This window comes from Cryptomeria japonica, chromosome 11 (genome assembly GCF_030272615.1).
Source record: "Cryptomeria japonica chromosome 11, Sugi_1.0, whole genome shotgun sequence".
NCBI lineage: Eukaryota > Viridiplantae > Streptophyta > Pinopsida > Cupressales > Cupressaceae > Cryptomeria > Cryptomeria japonica.
Genome location: NC_081415.1, coordinates 27,662,977 through 27,678,148, shown reverse-complemented (window position 1 = coordinate 27,678,148; position 15,172 = coordinate 27,662,977). Strand labels below are relative to the sequence as shown.

The 15,172-nt window shown below is 37.3% G+C and overlaps 1 protein-coding gene across 1 annotated transcript in view; it reads right to left on the bottom strand.

The window, feature by feature from the left end:
* LOC131070828 (uncharacterized) overlaps positions 1-15,172 on the bottom strand; it is a 170,452-nt gene that overhangs the window by 143,682 nt on the left and 11,598 nt on the right. The window contains exon 5 of the mRNA XM_059214336.1: positions 14,980-15,105. Coding sequence (XP_059070319.1) covers positions 14,980-15,105 — 126 coding nt within the window. The remainder of the gene's footprint in view (positions 1-14,979; positions 15,106-15,172) is intronic.

Genomic DNA, 15,172 nt, shown 5'->3' with positions numbered 1-15,172 from the left:
TAGTCCCACAAACCCTCTTAGTTGTGTTAAGGTTCTAGGGGTGGGCCATTCCTTGATAGCCTTGATTTTTTCCTCATCCACACTTACTCCTGCCTCACTAATTTTGTGTCCTAGGTAGATGATTTCTCTCATCCCAAATTCACACTTGGAGGCTTTAGCATATAAGGATTCAGACTCAAGAATATTTAATACCTCTTGAATGTGCAGGAGATGTTCTTCCCATGTCTTGTTGTAAATGAGTATATCATCAAAGAATATTAGAAGAAATTTCCTCAATTGTTGCTTGAAAGTATGATTCATGCATGACTGAAAGGTGGCCAGGGCATTAGTGAGACCAAATGGTAGAACCAAAAATTTGAAATGTCCATAGTGGCATCTGAATGTTGTTTTGGGGATATCCTCTTCCCTCATTCTAATCTGATGGTATCCTGACCTTAGATCAATTTTAGAGAAATATCTTGCTCCGTGTAGTTCATCCATTAGTTCATCAATTCTTGGAATAGGGTATCTATTCTTTATAGTCTTTTTATTTGGGGCCCGGTAATCTATGCACATTCTCATCGTCCTGTCTTTCTTCTTGACCAATACTACTGATGAAGCAAAAGGGTTGTTGCTTGGTTAGATGTGTCCCATTTCTAATAATTCTTTTATGGTTTTTTCAATCTCCTCTTTGAATTTGTGGGGGTGGCGGTAAGGAGTGGTAATGACAGGTTTTGCTCCTTCTAATTCAATGGAATGCTCAAATCCCCTTTTTGGGCGTAAACCCAGAGGAATGTCTTCGAAGACTTTTTTGTGTCTCTTAAGGATGGGTTGTATATCATGTTGAACAATTTGACCTTCGGTTGAAGATTTATCCAAGACCATACATTGGGCAACCCACTCTCCTTGATCATGTCTAAGGATTTTCTCCATTTTATTACATGATACTATCTTCGGAGAGCCATCGGGAATTCCCTTTAATGTTATCTCCCTCCCTTCATGTTGGAAGCATATCTCCTGATTTGGACTATCCATGGTGAATCGTCCTAATGAATTTATCCATGGCATGCCCAGAATGATGTCATTCTCTAGGTTCACCACAAAGAAGTTCCTTTTAATTGTATGCCCCCCCCAGGGTAACTTCCAATTGAGGTATAACTTTAGTGCACATGTCTATGACTCCGTTGCCCATGATCACTTCAAACCCTCCAAACTCTTGGGTTTTTAACCTTCTATTTGCTGCTAAGTGTTTGCTAATGAAGTCATGTGAGGCTCCTGTGTCAACTAATGCGATTACTTTCTATCCTTTGATAGTCCCTTTGAGTTTGAAGCATCTATTTTCACTTCCTTGAGTGATGACTGCCAAGGTACTTGGTTCGTTGTTTCCAAATCTGGCCCTTTTATAGGGTCTTTCCTCATCCCATATTTCTTCTGTGTTATTTAACTGTCCTCTTTTACATTCATGGCCTTTCCCCCATGGAGCCTTACATTTGAAACATAACCCTTTCTCCATGAGTTCTTCTCTCTCCTTACATTGGTGATTCAAACTCCAAGGTTTCTTGCAAAAGCGGCAAGGCTTCTCCCGACGGTCCCTCATTCCTATGTGGTGTCTTGGTTGAGGTATTCTTGGGGGCACTAAATTCGACCATCCTAGTTTTCTTAATGGCCTCTCCTAAATTTTGTGGTTCCAAGGGTTTTACAAAAATTTTAGTAGTCTTTCAAGCCTTCTAAAAACATGTAGGTAAGCCTTCTCTAGGATAGGTCGGGGACCATTACTGATAGGTTTTGGAATTGGTCTATATAGTCCCCAATGGTTCCTGATTGCTTAAGGTGTGTTAACTCTTCGGCTGATGAGCTTTTGGGTAAACTCATTGTAGGTGGAGACATTTTTGTGTCCTAGGGTAATGAGACAGTTAAGCCACCGATTATGGGTTGTTTCAGTTAAATGTAGTATGGCAAATGTTATAGCATCTCCTTCGGTCATGGAGCTGTATGAAAGGTATGTATCTAGTTTTTGTACCCAAGCTTGGGCGATATCCTTCCCTGACCTATCAAAGCATGGTAGGGACATCTTGTTGACTTTAGCTTTGAGGTCTTTACCCATAGGTTTTCTCCTTCTACCTTCATTAGTCTTGGACTCACAGAAGTCCCTGAAGGAAACCACCTTCTGAACTTCTGGCTTTAATCTAGCATAAATTTGGGCAATTTCTTCCACCACAAGTGTGGCTGGTTCCTCTTCATCCCCCACGTGTTCCTCTCTAGGAAGAAATTCGGGAATTGTTTGTCTAGAACTCTGAGGAGATCGTTCATTATCGGCGTGATTAGAGTGTGTCTCCCGTCTAGGGTTTGGCATATCTCTACTGTTACTGTTTGTACTTTGGAAGATTAATTGGCTCATTCTTTTGAATTTCTCATTGGTTTGCTCCATGAAAGTCTGAAGTAGTTTGGCCAATTGATCGGCCATTGCTTTCACGTCTTTCTTTCTCTAATATGTGATCATAAACTAAGAATCCTTCCCACAGGTTGGCAGGATTATGCTCTAATACCACTGTAATGTCCCTACTAGTTAGAGATCACTGTCCTGCAAAACAAATTGTTAGAATACAACAAATATATATATTTATAACTAATCTAACTTGCAATTTAACTTTAAAATACTTAATTAACACTAATCACAATTCTTATCTAATAAAAAGGATACGAATGCCATAAGGAGATATGTCCTTAGGCAGTTGTGAAGCTTGCCTTCTTGGAACCCATCTTGGTTCCAAGCCATCCAAGAAATCGAAGATGAATCTGATTCCTGTCTTGGATGTAATTTCTTACACCCAAGCCATCCAGGAAATCAAAGGTTAATTCGATCCCCATCTTGGATGTAACTACTTACACCCAAGCCATCCAAGAAATCGAAGGTTAATTCGATTCTTGTCTTGGGTGTAATTTCTTACACCCAAGCCATCCAGGAAATCAAAGGTTAATTCGATTCCTGTCTTGGGTGTAATTTCTTACACCCAAGCCATCCAAGGAAGACCATATGTCAATTCCTTGCCTTGGATGATGCATCTCATCATCCAAGTCCATCAGAGGGGACCAGCCAGATCCGTCTCTTCTTGGATGAACTTAGTCAACCAAGCCATATATATGCATATAGATATCGGTATATACTGCCTACTAGGGATTATCATAATTCCTCCATTAGGCTAAGGGAGTCTCCTCCCTATAACCTCTATCATATAATCACATTTATATTACATTCACATTTATTAACGTACATTTCTAACTATTCATTGATATGTATTCATATGTTTAAACATATTCATTAACACCTAAAAAAAATCATTCATTACATATGTATTAAATTGTTCGTTTCTATAATCACTAACATATGTATTAAACCGTTCATTGCTATATTCACTAACCTATGTATTACAGTATTTATTTTATATTCATCCACATATGTAATAATCATGTTCATCATTCATATTCATTAACATATACAATACCAAACTGTTCATTACTATATTTACTAACATATGTATTAAACTTGTTCATTACTATATTCACTAACATATGTATTATGTATTTAATTTATATTCATTCACATATGTAATAACATGTTTATCATTCATATTTATTAACATATATAATACTATATTCCCTCCTTACTTACCTGCTGCCTTAGCTTCCAGAACTTCTCTCCCACCACGTAGCAGTCCTTCCTTTCTCCCGTCTTTTCTTTCCTTCTTTTGCGTGCTGCTGCTTTCCCCTTGATACCCCGTGAAGGGATGTACCCCTCCACGGGTCCCCTTCCACATGAAGGGGTGCGATGATAATCGGCGATTACCATCGCATCTCTTTGTGTGGGGGTAATCATGTGGGGGGGGTTAATATATGTTACTATTACATTGTGCGGGGGGGGGACTTATTATATTTTGAATATTTGATGTTTTATTACATTTGACATATATTAAAAATTGACATTGTAAATATATTAAGTATTAAATAATACTTTCTTTATTATTATATATTAAATATATTTCCTTTATTATTATTTTTCTTTTTTATTTATACATTACTATTTATCATTTTAACCATTTATTTATAATAACCTTATTTAATTAATCCATTTATTAATATCATTAAATAATCTTACATTAGGTGATACCGTAGGGGTTGATGATAATCGGCGATTACCGTCGCATCTCTTTGTGTGGGGGTAATCATGTGGGGGGGGTTAATATATGTTACTATTACATTGTGCGAGGGGGGGAACTTATTATATTTTGAATATTTGATGTTTTATTACATTTGACATATATTAAAAATTGACATTGTAAATATATTAAATATTAAATAATACTTTCTTTATTATTATATATTAAATATATTTCCTTTATTATTATTTTTCTTTTTTATTTATACATTACTATTTATCATTTTAACCATTTATTTATAATAACCTTATTTAATTAATCCATTTATTAATATCATTAAATAATCTTACATTAGGTGATACCATAGGGGTTATCACAGCTTGGGCCCCACAAAATCAGAAATGGAAATTTTAAAAGTTTTCACATACCTTTTCCACATCATTGCTTGGGCCCACCAAAACTTAATTTTGGAAAGAGGAAAAAGTTTTTAAGGCATATTTAAAAGAAAAGAGCCACCTCATCATTTTATTTGGCTCCTAATATTCCCAACACATGCCACGATGAAACACAATGTAAGGTGGGGCACTCAGGAAATAAACAAGCTGGCCTTTGAAGGGAAAGATGTGTCACATGAACAAAACCATTTGGGGGATTTAAATTCAAAATCAGATCATAAGGAGAGCATAAGTAAATGACAAGGCAACGATACGAATTCATATTTGAATTGAGGTAATCAGATTTTAAGGAGAAGTCAAGAGGTGTAGATTTAAGTGAATAATCTAACAGACATGGATTTCAATCTACATCGGATTCTGGAAACAAGTATATGCAGTCCTGATAGGAATTCAAGCAGAGGTTGATGCAATTTAGTGAAGAAGATCAAACTTAAGCCAAATCAGAGAAGAAGGAAAGTAATTATTGAAGACAAACAAGCTGTTCATATTCAAATCTAGGTGTTTTCCTCCCTAATATTGTGCAGGTCCAGATCTGATATGTCATAGATAGGTCTAAAAAATGCAATTGCAGATTTGAATTATTATGTGCAGAGCCCATTCATGCTATTTCCAGATATTGAAGAATTTCACGAAGTGAATCCCATGAATTATCTCACATTTACTTAACCGGGTGTTTGTTCACAATTTTGATCTAAGCATCTTTCAGGTTTGATGGAAAGATGAGCATTCAAGGAAGCATAGAAGACCAGTCATGTGGAGAAGTCAAGAAGATCAAATTCACAATAAGCAACTCATATTTCAAGACAACATCAAGCTGGAAGATAGCTATCCAAAGATGACTTCTGTTGCCACTCCAAAAAACCTGAATCTACTTCCATTGCACTTCAAAAGCCCGAATTACTCCCTTAGCAAGAGATCATCCTGATCCTTCAAAGCACTGATCTGGTCTAAAAGCATACTTCTTTTGATCCCTTGGTGACTGATCTGTACACAAAAGGCTGTTTGAAGGTTAATGGTTAATGATGTTTTGATAGTCTTGTAGCAACGAAAAGAGCTTAGGTGAATGGAACAAGACTCTTGAAGATTTCTTTAACTTGACGCAAATACAACCTTTTCTTTGATAATGAAAGATTGGCATGAAGATTGACTGAGTTAAAGAAGATTGGTAAACAGTGAGCTGGAAATGGTGATCCTGAGAGCTACTTCCTTTGCTCCAAGTTAAAGTGAAAGAGTGAATTTCGCTCCTGACCCTTGGAACACCTTCTTGCTCCTTACTTGGATCCAAACTCACACTTTCAGGGCTTGATTGAAAGAAAGTTGAGTTATGTGTGCCTTTAGAAGTGAATTCAAACAGGTTTAAATAGCAAAACATGAGGAATTTAAGCCAAGAAGCAAAATTCACTCCTGACCCTTCCAAAGGTACCGGAGCGAAATCCTTAGAAAGGCCTAATTTCTCACCAAAAGCATTGAATGGACATCACTTTGAGCAATAATGGAAGCTAATCCACTTGATTATGATGGAAGAAGCATTCAAAAGTTGAGTTCAAGGTGAAGTAATAAAGAATGGTGAACGAATTGAATGAAAAGAAGAATTTCACTCCTGACCCTTCCAAAGGTACAGGAGTGAAATCCTCAAAAGGCCTTAATTGCTCACTCAAACAATTAAATGGATCCTATCATGAGCTAGGTTGAGGGAAAATGGACCTGATCGAGGTGGAAGAAGGACCCAAAAGCTGAGTTTAAGAGCAAAGTTGAAGGAATATGAAGTGTTTGAATCAAAAAGAAGAATTTCGCTCTTGACCCTTCCAAAGGTACAAGAGCGAAATCCTTGAAAGGACCTCCTATCTCACCTAAAGCACTAAGAGGATCTTGTTTTAAGAAAAGTTGGGAGCAGATTGACTTGAGCACGATGAGAAGAGAATCTGGAAAATCAAGTCTAAGGCAAAGTGAAAAGAATTGAGTGTGAATTGAGCAAAGAGAGGAATTTCGCTCCTAACCCTTCCAAAGGTACAGGAGCGAATTATCCTAAGGGTCTTGTCCCTCTCTAAGGTACCAGAGCGAAATTGTTTTCAAGGACATGTACCTCTTAAAGGTACAAAAGCGAAGTTTGTTGAGACTAAAGTGCTTTGTGATAAACCGAAGAGATCAAGAGAAGACTAAGTGCAAGTCAACCTAGAAACATTTGATGCATTAATAAACCAATCTCACTTTGGCGGCAAAAGCAAATTCGAATTTTCAAATAGAAGTTGGCCAGCTGAAGGGAAATACAACTGATTTATTCATCCAAACAAAGTCGGCTTTCATCAAAGAGGTGCATTCTACCATAAAGGCGCCTATATAAGGGAGGTTGATTCTTAAATTATTCATCATTCATTTCAAACATTCTTCTTCAAGGAGCAAACCTAAAGCAGATTTAAGAAGCAAATTTCAAGCATTGAAAGTGAATTCCAAATCTTATGAAGGTGAGATAATAATCTTCAGTAGACATATTTCAAGCCTAGACCTGGTTCAATGAGAGCGAAATCCTTCAGCAGTTAAGAAGCAAATTCCAAATTTGTCAACAATCTTCACAAGCCGAATTCAACAAGAGCGAATTTGAGGAGCAACAGAATTCATCAAGGCGAATTTCAAAAGTAGATTTCATTAGACAGATTGGTGATTGAGGAGGCAAATTTCAGGTCTTATATAGGCAGGTCAAGACAAAATCAACACTTTTGATCTCAAACCTGATTCTCTAAAGCGCAAGTTTGAAGATCAGTGATCCTCCTAAGAAGATATTTCTTTTTATATACTTAAAGCAGATGAGTCACTTTAAGGGGCGGAGTACATCCTAATAGCAGCAAAGTTCAACAAAGGAAGGACTGAAGTCATCATAGAAAGAGCAAATTTGCTCAAACAAAGGACAATCTCCCCTAAATCTGCACCTATTAGACCTGCAAATCACATAAAACCAGAGATTACATCAAATTAAGAGATTGTATAAGCTATATATCATATCTGTTTGATGTCCATTTGTTTGTTTTGCAGCAGGAAAAGAAAGTGATCAGAAGGACCAGGTTGGAGGGAGATCGGAACGAGGACCTCAAGAAGAATATTTCAGCATCAAGGTCAAAGGAAGACCTCTTCAAGAGGATCTCATAGGCAAACACAAAGGAGTCAAGGAAAGGTACATGGTTCATCAAGTACATCAAGGACGATGGAAGATCAACCAAGGTCATCCCAGAACACGACTATAGGACAAGGTGGCATCCCAGTCACTATTCTTCCAATCAGAGGGCTCCACATCAGCATGTCCAGATTCGATGAACCACATTTATGCACGAAGGCACAAACTCCAATGTACCTACCCCTGGCATCTATTGGTTCTCATGTATTGAATGTAATTTTCTCACTGGCTAAGAGAGTTTGTTATAACAAACCCTAATTAGGGTTTTCATCCTAAAATCCTAGCCATTCATTCTAAATCAATCTGAGCCATTGAAATGTAAAGAGCTCTCTATATAAAGCTCTGGCTCTTCATTTGTAAAGGATAATAGTTAGTTAATAGTGGGTTAATGGTTAATAGCTAATAATAAGTAGAATAGAATAGCAAATAGAATAGAAGTTAGAGTAAAGTAGGAAGAGAAGACAAGAGATTGTTGCCCAAAATTGTAAATAAACCTCATTTTTTTATTGAAGTTAAGGTGAAATGTGTTGTTTCTTGCAATATGCATGGTTTCTTGTTGGATCTTCAAATTAGATGGTAAATAATTAAATTGAATGGAGAAAATTGTTGAATGCAGTCGTGTGGAATCCACCTATGTCCATACCAATAGCCTCTTACTAATTGTAAGAGCACCCTACGTGGTCAACTGGCATTGAATGAGCTTAATCTCGAATTGTTATGTGTCTATTGTTCATGCATTAACTTGAATGGTGATCAATGTCTGATGGTGTAACGATTTGAACATATTCAAAGCATCCCTTAGAAGATTGCACTGGGTTGGTGTTGGATTGTTCAACCTCATGGTACCCAACCCAGTAGGACTCCACCTAGTCATTCATCTACCTTATTACATTCTAGGTCTTAGATAGATTCTCTAAACCCTATGCTTTTGATATTTCTTTATCTCCCAGTAAGTAGATAAGACTTGAGTTCCAACAAATCAAGCATTCAGGCATACAAATGTAAGTCCCCTTGTGATTCCAACATAATCACATCACACCAACAGAGCTTATCCACACGTAGAGACCCTACATATAAGAACCTAGGAGTTATTTCGATTGATCCTTAGGCAAATCTTCAGCATTCGAAAAACTTTGTTCAAGAGAGGAAGGCATTTGAAAGACTGAAAGTGATAGAGTGCAGGGTGAGTATCAAAGGAAGTCAGCAAAGGCAGAGATTGACCAGAAAGGAATCAGAGAGAGTGATTTAATTACCGGCAGGGAAACAACCGATGAGACAGAGAAGAGTTGTAACCGGAAGAGAGAAGTTGAATAGGTGTTACAAAACTCATTTGTAACAAGGTGCTTTCATTGTAATAAGTTTGTATTTCATTGTGTATCACTGATTTGGTGCTTGGTGTAGGGGTTGGTAATCCTTTAGGTTGGTGCCCATAAAACAATTAGGCGTTGGTGCTCCTTGGGTTGGTGCCCTAAATCTTTGTAATATTGTTGTTTCATTGTGAGGTTGGATTGGAGCAATAGACTCCAGCAGCTTTTCTCACCGAGGTTTTTCCCACTTTGGGTTTTCCTCGTATAACCGGTGTTATGTGGTGTGTTCTTTATGTATGATTGATTGTTAGTGTTCTCATTGTTACTGGTTGCACACACCACCTGAGTTTCTTTGAAATCACTGATTCACCCCCCCCTCTCAGTGACATATTGTGTTCTACATAGATGACAACCGAAATCTCCTCAAGACTCCACCAAGATGGTCGCCTTATTGGCTAGTATTGATCACCCTCCTTAATGTGAAGTTTGGAAGTCAAAGGCTCAAGCTAGGAGCCAAATGCAAGGTAATGACAGTCAGGTTCAATTTCTCATTTGAAATTAATTGGAGGCCAATCCCTTATCAATTCACCTCCAAATTGCCATAAAGAGAATTCCCCAAGTCTCTTGTTAAAATCGCTAACCTCCAAATGAACCTACAATACTTCAATGATGTGTAATGAACAAAGTCGTGGAGGTTAAGATGACTCGTCAATTTGCTTTAGACTGGGTTTTGGCATGCATTCTGTAATGTCCCCATTTTGCGAGCATCAGAGTTTGTAAGAATTAGCCTATCATTTGACCCTCGTAGGCTAACAATTATTGATAGAGGGCCTCGTGTGGCAATTACTTGGTGATTAGAGACATTACTCTTCAGCTGGATTCAGGTTTTGGCCTTTGCACAGGTTTTTTGACTCAGATTGGCACACTTACTATTTATAGTAAGTTACTATTTTGGGAGAGTCAGGGTTCCTATTAATAGAAAGACACCTGAGCAGAGCTTATTGGCAGTGTCGACCTTGATTGGGCCTTTGCAGCTATTTCTAGACTCAGTTCCACATACTTACTATTTATAGTAAGTCACTATTCAGGGTTTCTATTTTTAGACAGGCATCCAATCACATGGAGAACAGGGAGAGTCGACTCCTGGCTCAGACGGTTTAGCAATCAAACAAGTACATCAAGAGATATTAAAGTTTAAGTGACTTAAGTGATTTATTTAATATTTTAATATTATTATAAAGTTCTAAAGTAACTTTATAATAATAAAGTCACTTTAATATAATAAAGTGTGTTAAGTGAATAATTTAATGTGGGAATAAATCTTTTATCCCACATTGGCCAGGAAGGTGTTTGAGCTCTCTTAAGGAAAGAATAAAAGGAAAGGCAAGAGTTCATTCTCGGCATCCAGTTGATGAATAGTATTTTGATTGATTTTATTGTGGAGCCTAGGGCTTTCGCAATTTTCTTCTTTGATCATAGGAAACGAAAACTTCCTATTGATAGCAATTTTGAAGGAGTGAAATAACACCTGAATTATTGCAGTTGTGGGAAAGAATACTTCAGTTCTTTCATTTGTGCAAATTGGTGAAGTTTTCTACAAGGGTTTGAAGTTTATTGTTGAAGAACATTTATAGTTGGTTGTGAATCATCCTTATTTGGCAACAAATTATTTAAGGTTTTAAGAGCAGATTGCAAGTTTGTTCTTGCTGCTACAGTGCGCATGAACAGTGCGCGTGAACAGTGCGCATGAACAATGCCGTGAACAGTGCGCTACAGTGCCATGAACAGTGCGCATGAACAGTGCCGTGAATAGTGCGCTACAGTGCCGTGAACAGTGCGCATGAACAGTGCGCTACAGTAGTTGGAGTTCTATAGAAGGGGATTTAGAGAGGTTGAACAGCTATATATATGTGACAAGGGATTTGCATATGAGGAGAATCAAACCAATATATCAAGGCAGCCATTGAAATACCAGGTTTTCTATCTATGGTCATTGTATTAGAAAATCATTACTTCATTGCATCATTTTCTATTATGATTATATCATGAAATATTTGGAGGTTGCATATGTTTAATGGAGATATAATTTGCATATTCCACATTCAACGTTGCTCAGCCATTTAGCTTTCATGCCAATTGTTTGCTTAAATGCCTAATGGCTGTAGGTGTACTTTGGGATGCATGACAAGTGTTTGTCTTAATGTCAACTAGCTGTACTAGTTAATTTCAGTCATTACATATGTGTGGAAAGGTCTAAAACAGCTAGTATATCATTTCTATAACAACTTTGCATTGTTAGAAGCTTTCCATAACTTCATTTGCAGCCTACAAACCTAAAGAAGACAAATAAAGAATTCACTACAGCGGCTTCAAACATTGTATGCCAAGTGTTTGACAATATTCCTTGGGGTTCAAACAAGTGAAACAGGGTCAGATTAGCCAAGGGATACTACACATTCACCTCGAACCACCTCCAAAAGCTTCTACTTGAATCGCCCAACTCCTCAAATAATGCAGATACAATCATGGATCAGAATGAGCCCTTGGGATACAAAATCGAGGTATTATATAAGCTGATACAAATCTGAAAATTACTGAGAAATTACTGAGTTAAACTCAATGAATGGAAGTGTAATGTCCCCTTCTCATTAACGACCTTCCAGTGATCCAATAGCCTATTCCTGAGACCCGTAGGCTAGGTGGAATGAAGAATGAGGGTCCAGCATTGATGAAACGAGGACTTACTATTTTTAGTAAGTCGGGGAATGGCCATTCTGGTGATATTGTCCTACTGAGCTCTCCATGTTTTGCCTCTAGACGCGAAGATCATGCTTTTCGGAGCATTAGTTCTTGACTTACTATTTTTAGTAAGTGGCAGTGTGGCATAATTCTATTTTTGGCAGTGGACAGGGTTCTGATTCTGTAGCAGTTCTGTAGTTGTCCTAGCTCAGTTTCATCCTAGTTTTGATAATAATCAGTACGGGAGTCATATGTGACATAATTAAATATTATTTCCTTATCCTAAGGTTTAATATTTAATTAATCTGTTTAATTGCTACTGATTATCGAATTTGGGATTAATGTCTATATTCTCCTAAGTATTTGGCGAATTTCATGTTTAATAAAGAGATGTCGAAATATTTGAGAGAGATATTATTTTTATGACTTATCTCTAATATTTGCCAAAGTATAACGTGGGTCCATGCCTTGGGTGTGAAGTTTGACTTGTGGGAAATGGCACTACACTTGGGGTCCACATGTAGTGGAATGAAATGCAAATGCAAGGCGTTGAATTTGAAGGAATTTGCATTTGGGTTTGAGGTGTGTGAAGTTATAAATATGAGACTTGGGCTCCCATTTGGATCATCTTGAAAAATTGTAATGTTATGTTGCCGGTTTGGCGACAGAACTTGAGGCTTCAGAGTGCGTCTCCCTAGTGCTACCCGGTTTCGTACTTGAAATACAGTACCTAGTTGTGCATTGTATTCTCCTACATTCTCAGAGTTTGCCATAGACATTTTTGGTGTTGAAGTGATTATGGAGACTTGCTGGTTTTGCCTGTGGCTGAAGCACATTTTCAATCACACCTCTCTGCTGAAGCGACTGACAGTTATGGGTATCAGCTCTATCCTCCTTCCCAGCAATGGCGATACATTTTGTGAGTTTATAGCAATTTTAATTAAGCTTTGAATTTCCTAGACCAAATCGAAATTCCTAGGTATAGCGTGGGTTTCTGTTTTTGCATTGGGATGCGTGCAAAATAAATAAGGGGTTGTTTGGGTTGTAGTTTTGATTGGTTGTTGTTGTGAGTGATATATTGTGGGTTTGGCACTGGTTTGAATTGATTCGGATGTATAATGAGGGAGTTATGAGCATTTTGGCAATTCCATAGGCTACTGATTTGTAATTTCAGCCTGCAGATTGGTTGTAACAGAAATTTATATTCTTATTGTGGAAATCTGCATTACTCTCCTTCTCTCATCTCTGTTATTGTAAGGTTAGGTAGTAGTACTACTAACCAGTTCTATTTTTGTAACTCTCATCCCACTGAATAAGTGGAAGAGGTTGGCTTGCCGCCTAATATTCAACAACTTTGTATTTTCAGTCCTCCCACTAAATAAGTGGTTGAGTGATAACTTGTGTAATGGTCCTCCCGCTGCATAAGCGGTCGAGTTGAGGTTATTATGTAATTGCAGTCCTCCCGTTGAAATATTGCGGTTGAGTGATTCTTATTTTGTGTTTCTCACTTGGCTGGTTTACCGCCAAGTTTCCTTGTTCTCCCGCTAGATAAGCGGAAGGGGCTGGCTTGCCGCCCAAGCATTGCATTATGTTTCAATTTTCTTATGCTAATGATCCCCTCAACACCATATGCTCTCACCTTCCCACATTGGGCACTTGGTGATTAGAAAGTGGAAAGGTTACTTTCCAGTATGGTTTCAGTTATGTTTTCTAACCTTAACGGGTTAATTCCTTCTTGTTGTTATTGCCGGCCTTGAAAATTCAAAAAAAAAATTACTGGGATATTACAGGAAGTGCAGATCAGCTCCAATAAGCAAAATTGTTAAAAACACCTGATGCCGGAGATGTCTCCAATATGAGCCCAAATGAACTGGCCTTTGGCTACCAATGAAGTCCAAGTGAGATGATTGAAATGTCACCTCCTCACACAACCCCTTGAGAGATCTTTCACCCCCTCAGTTATGCAGATCAAAGGGAGGTTTCGTTCCCTAAGACCAAATCTACGAACAGCCCTTGGCTTCACAACCACAATACAAAGAAGATACAAACAACTGATGATCATCCATCAATTACCCTCTTCTATTTATCCTTTTCATAACCCATCACAAGATTCCTTCTAGAAGAGGGTAGGTACACTTTATTATTTCTTAAGTGACTTTTTAATTATTTTTATTTTATACTTAAGTCACTTTATTATTTTATTACATATACACTTTATAATAATATTATATTAAAGTGCACACGTCTCACGTTACGTGTTATCTCCTTATTTTGCCATAAAACCAAGTAGAAATAAAATGTGAAGCCCACCAAATTCCGCCAAGTTGACCCCCTAAACAACTCCTTGGCCTACAAGGGTCAAATTATAGGCCAAACTCTTTTGCAGACTGATCCTCATGAAAATGGGGACATTACAAAAGAAATCACATTGGAAAAAGACTCAAAATATAAAACATACAAAAACAAAGCAACCGAAATAACATCTAAAACAATAGAAAAGAAATAGAAAAAGTAGGTAAACTTTTGAGTTTTAAATCATACATGAAATTCAAAATTTTAAATTTTAAGGGAATAAGAAGAAAGAAATTTCAAAGGAGAATAAAGAGAAGAAAAAGAAAAGAAAGGTGAACGACTATTTTTACATATTAATGAAGGGTTACAAGCTATGGTACATAAGGATGAATCACTGGTTTTTTCTTTTTGCACATCCCTGTTCTGAATATGTTTTGGGGATGTCTAATAAATGTCCCCAGATCTATTGATGCCCATATTCTATCATGCCACCCCAATGGTATGGTAGGATGGTTAACCACCACCATCCCCTCATAAACATTGATAGATGAGTCACATGCAAAATCTTTCAACAATAATCTGTCATCAGTTTGTGTCTGAAGGAACAAAAGAGTAAGTCCATAACAAAAGCAAGCTTTCAAGTTTCAAGATAATGTGTTGATTATTAGAACAATCAGTATGGACTACAAACACTGGTAATAAACTATTGTCATCGGTCAAGCATATATGTCTTCTATACAACAATGCATTAACTGAAATGACAAGAATTTAAATATAGTAAAGCAATCAAGTAAGCTGATCCGAGATAGTGAAAATTACGGAAAACTACTGTTATAAAATTTTAATCATGGCATCATGCATGAACTAGGCCTTCGGACATTACATACTTGAAACTCGGATGCATTTGTAGCTTCACACCTATAGTCAAGCTCTCCATATAAAGCTTGTCCTAACTCATCAATATAAAGGCGAAGATCACTTTTTCTTCTGGCCAACTTTCCCAAGAATCCAAACTGCAAAATTCACAAGCAAATGTTATATTTCATGTGAACTTTGTACATTGCCTTCAATATTTAATGC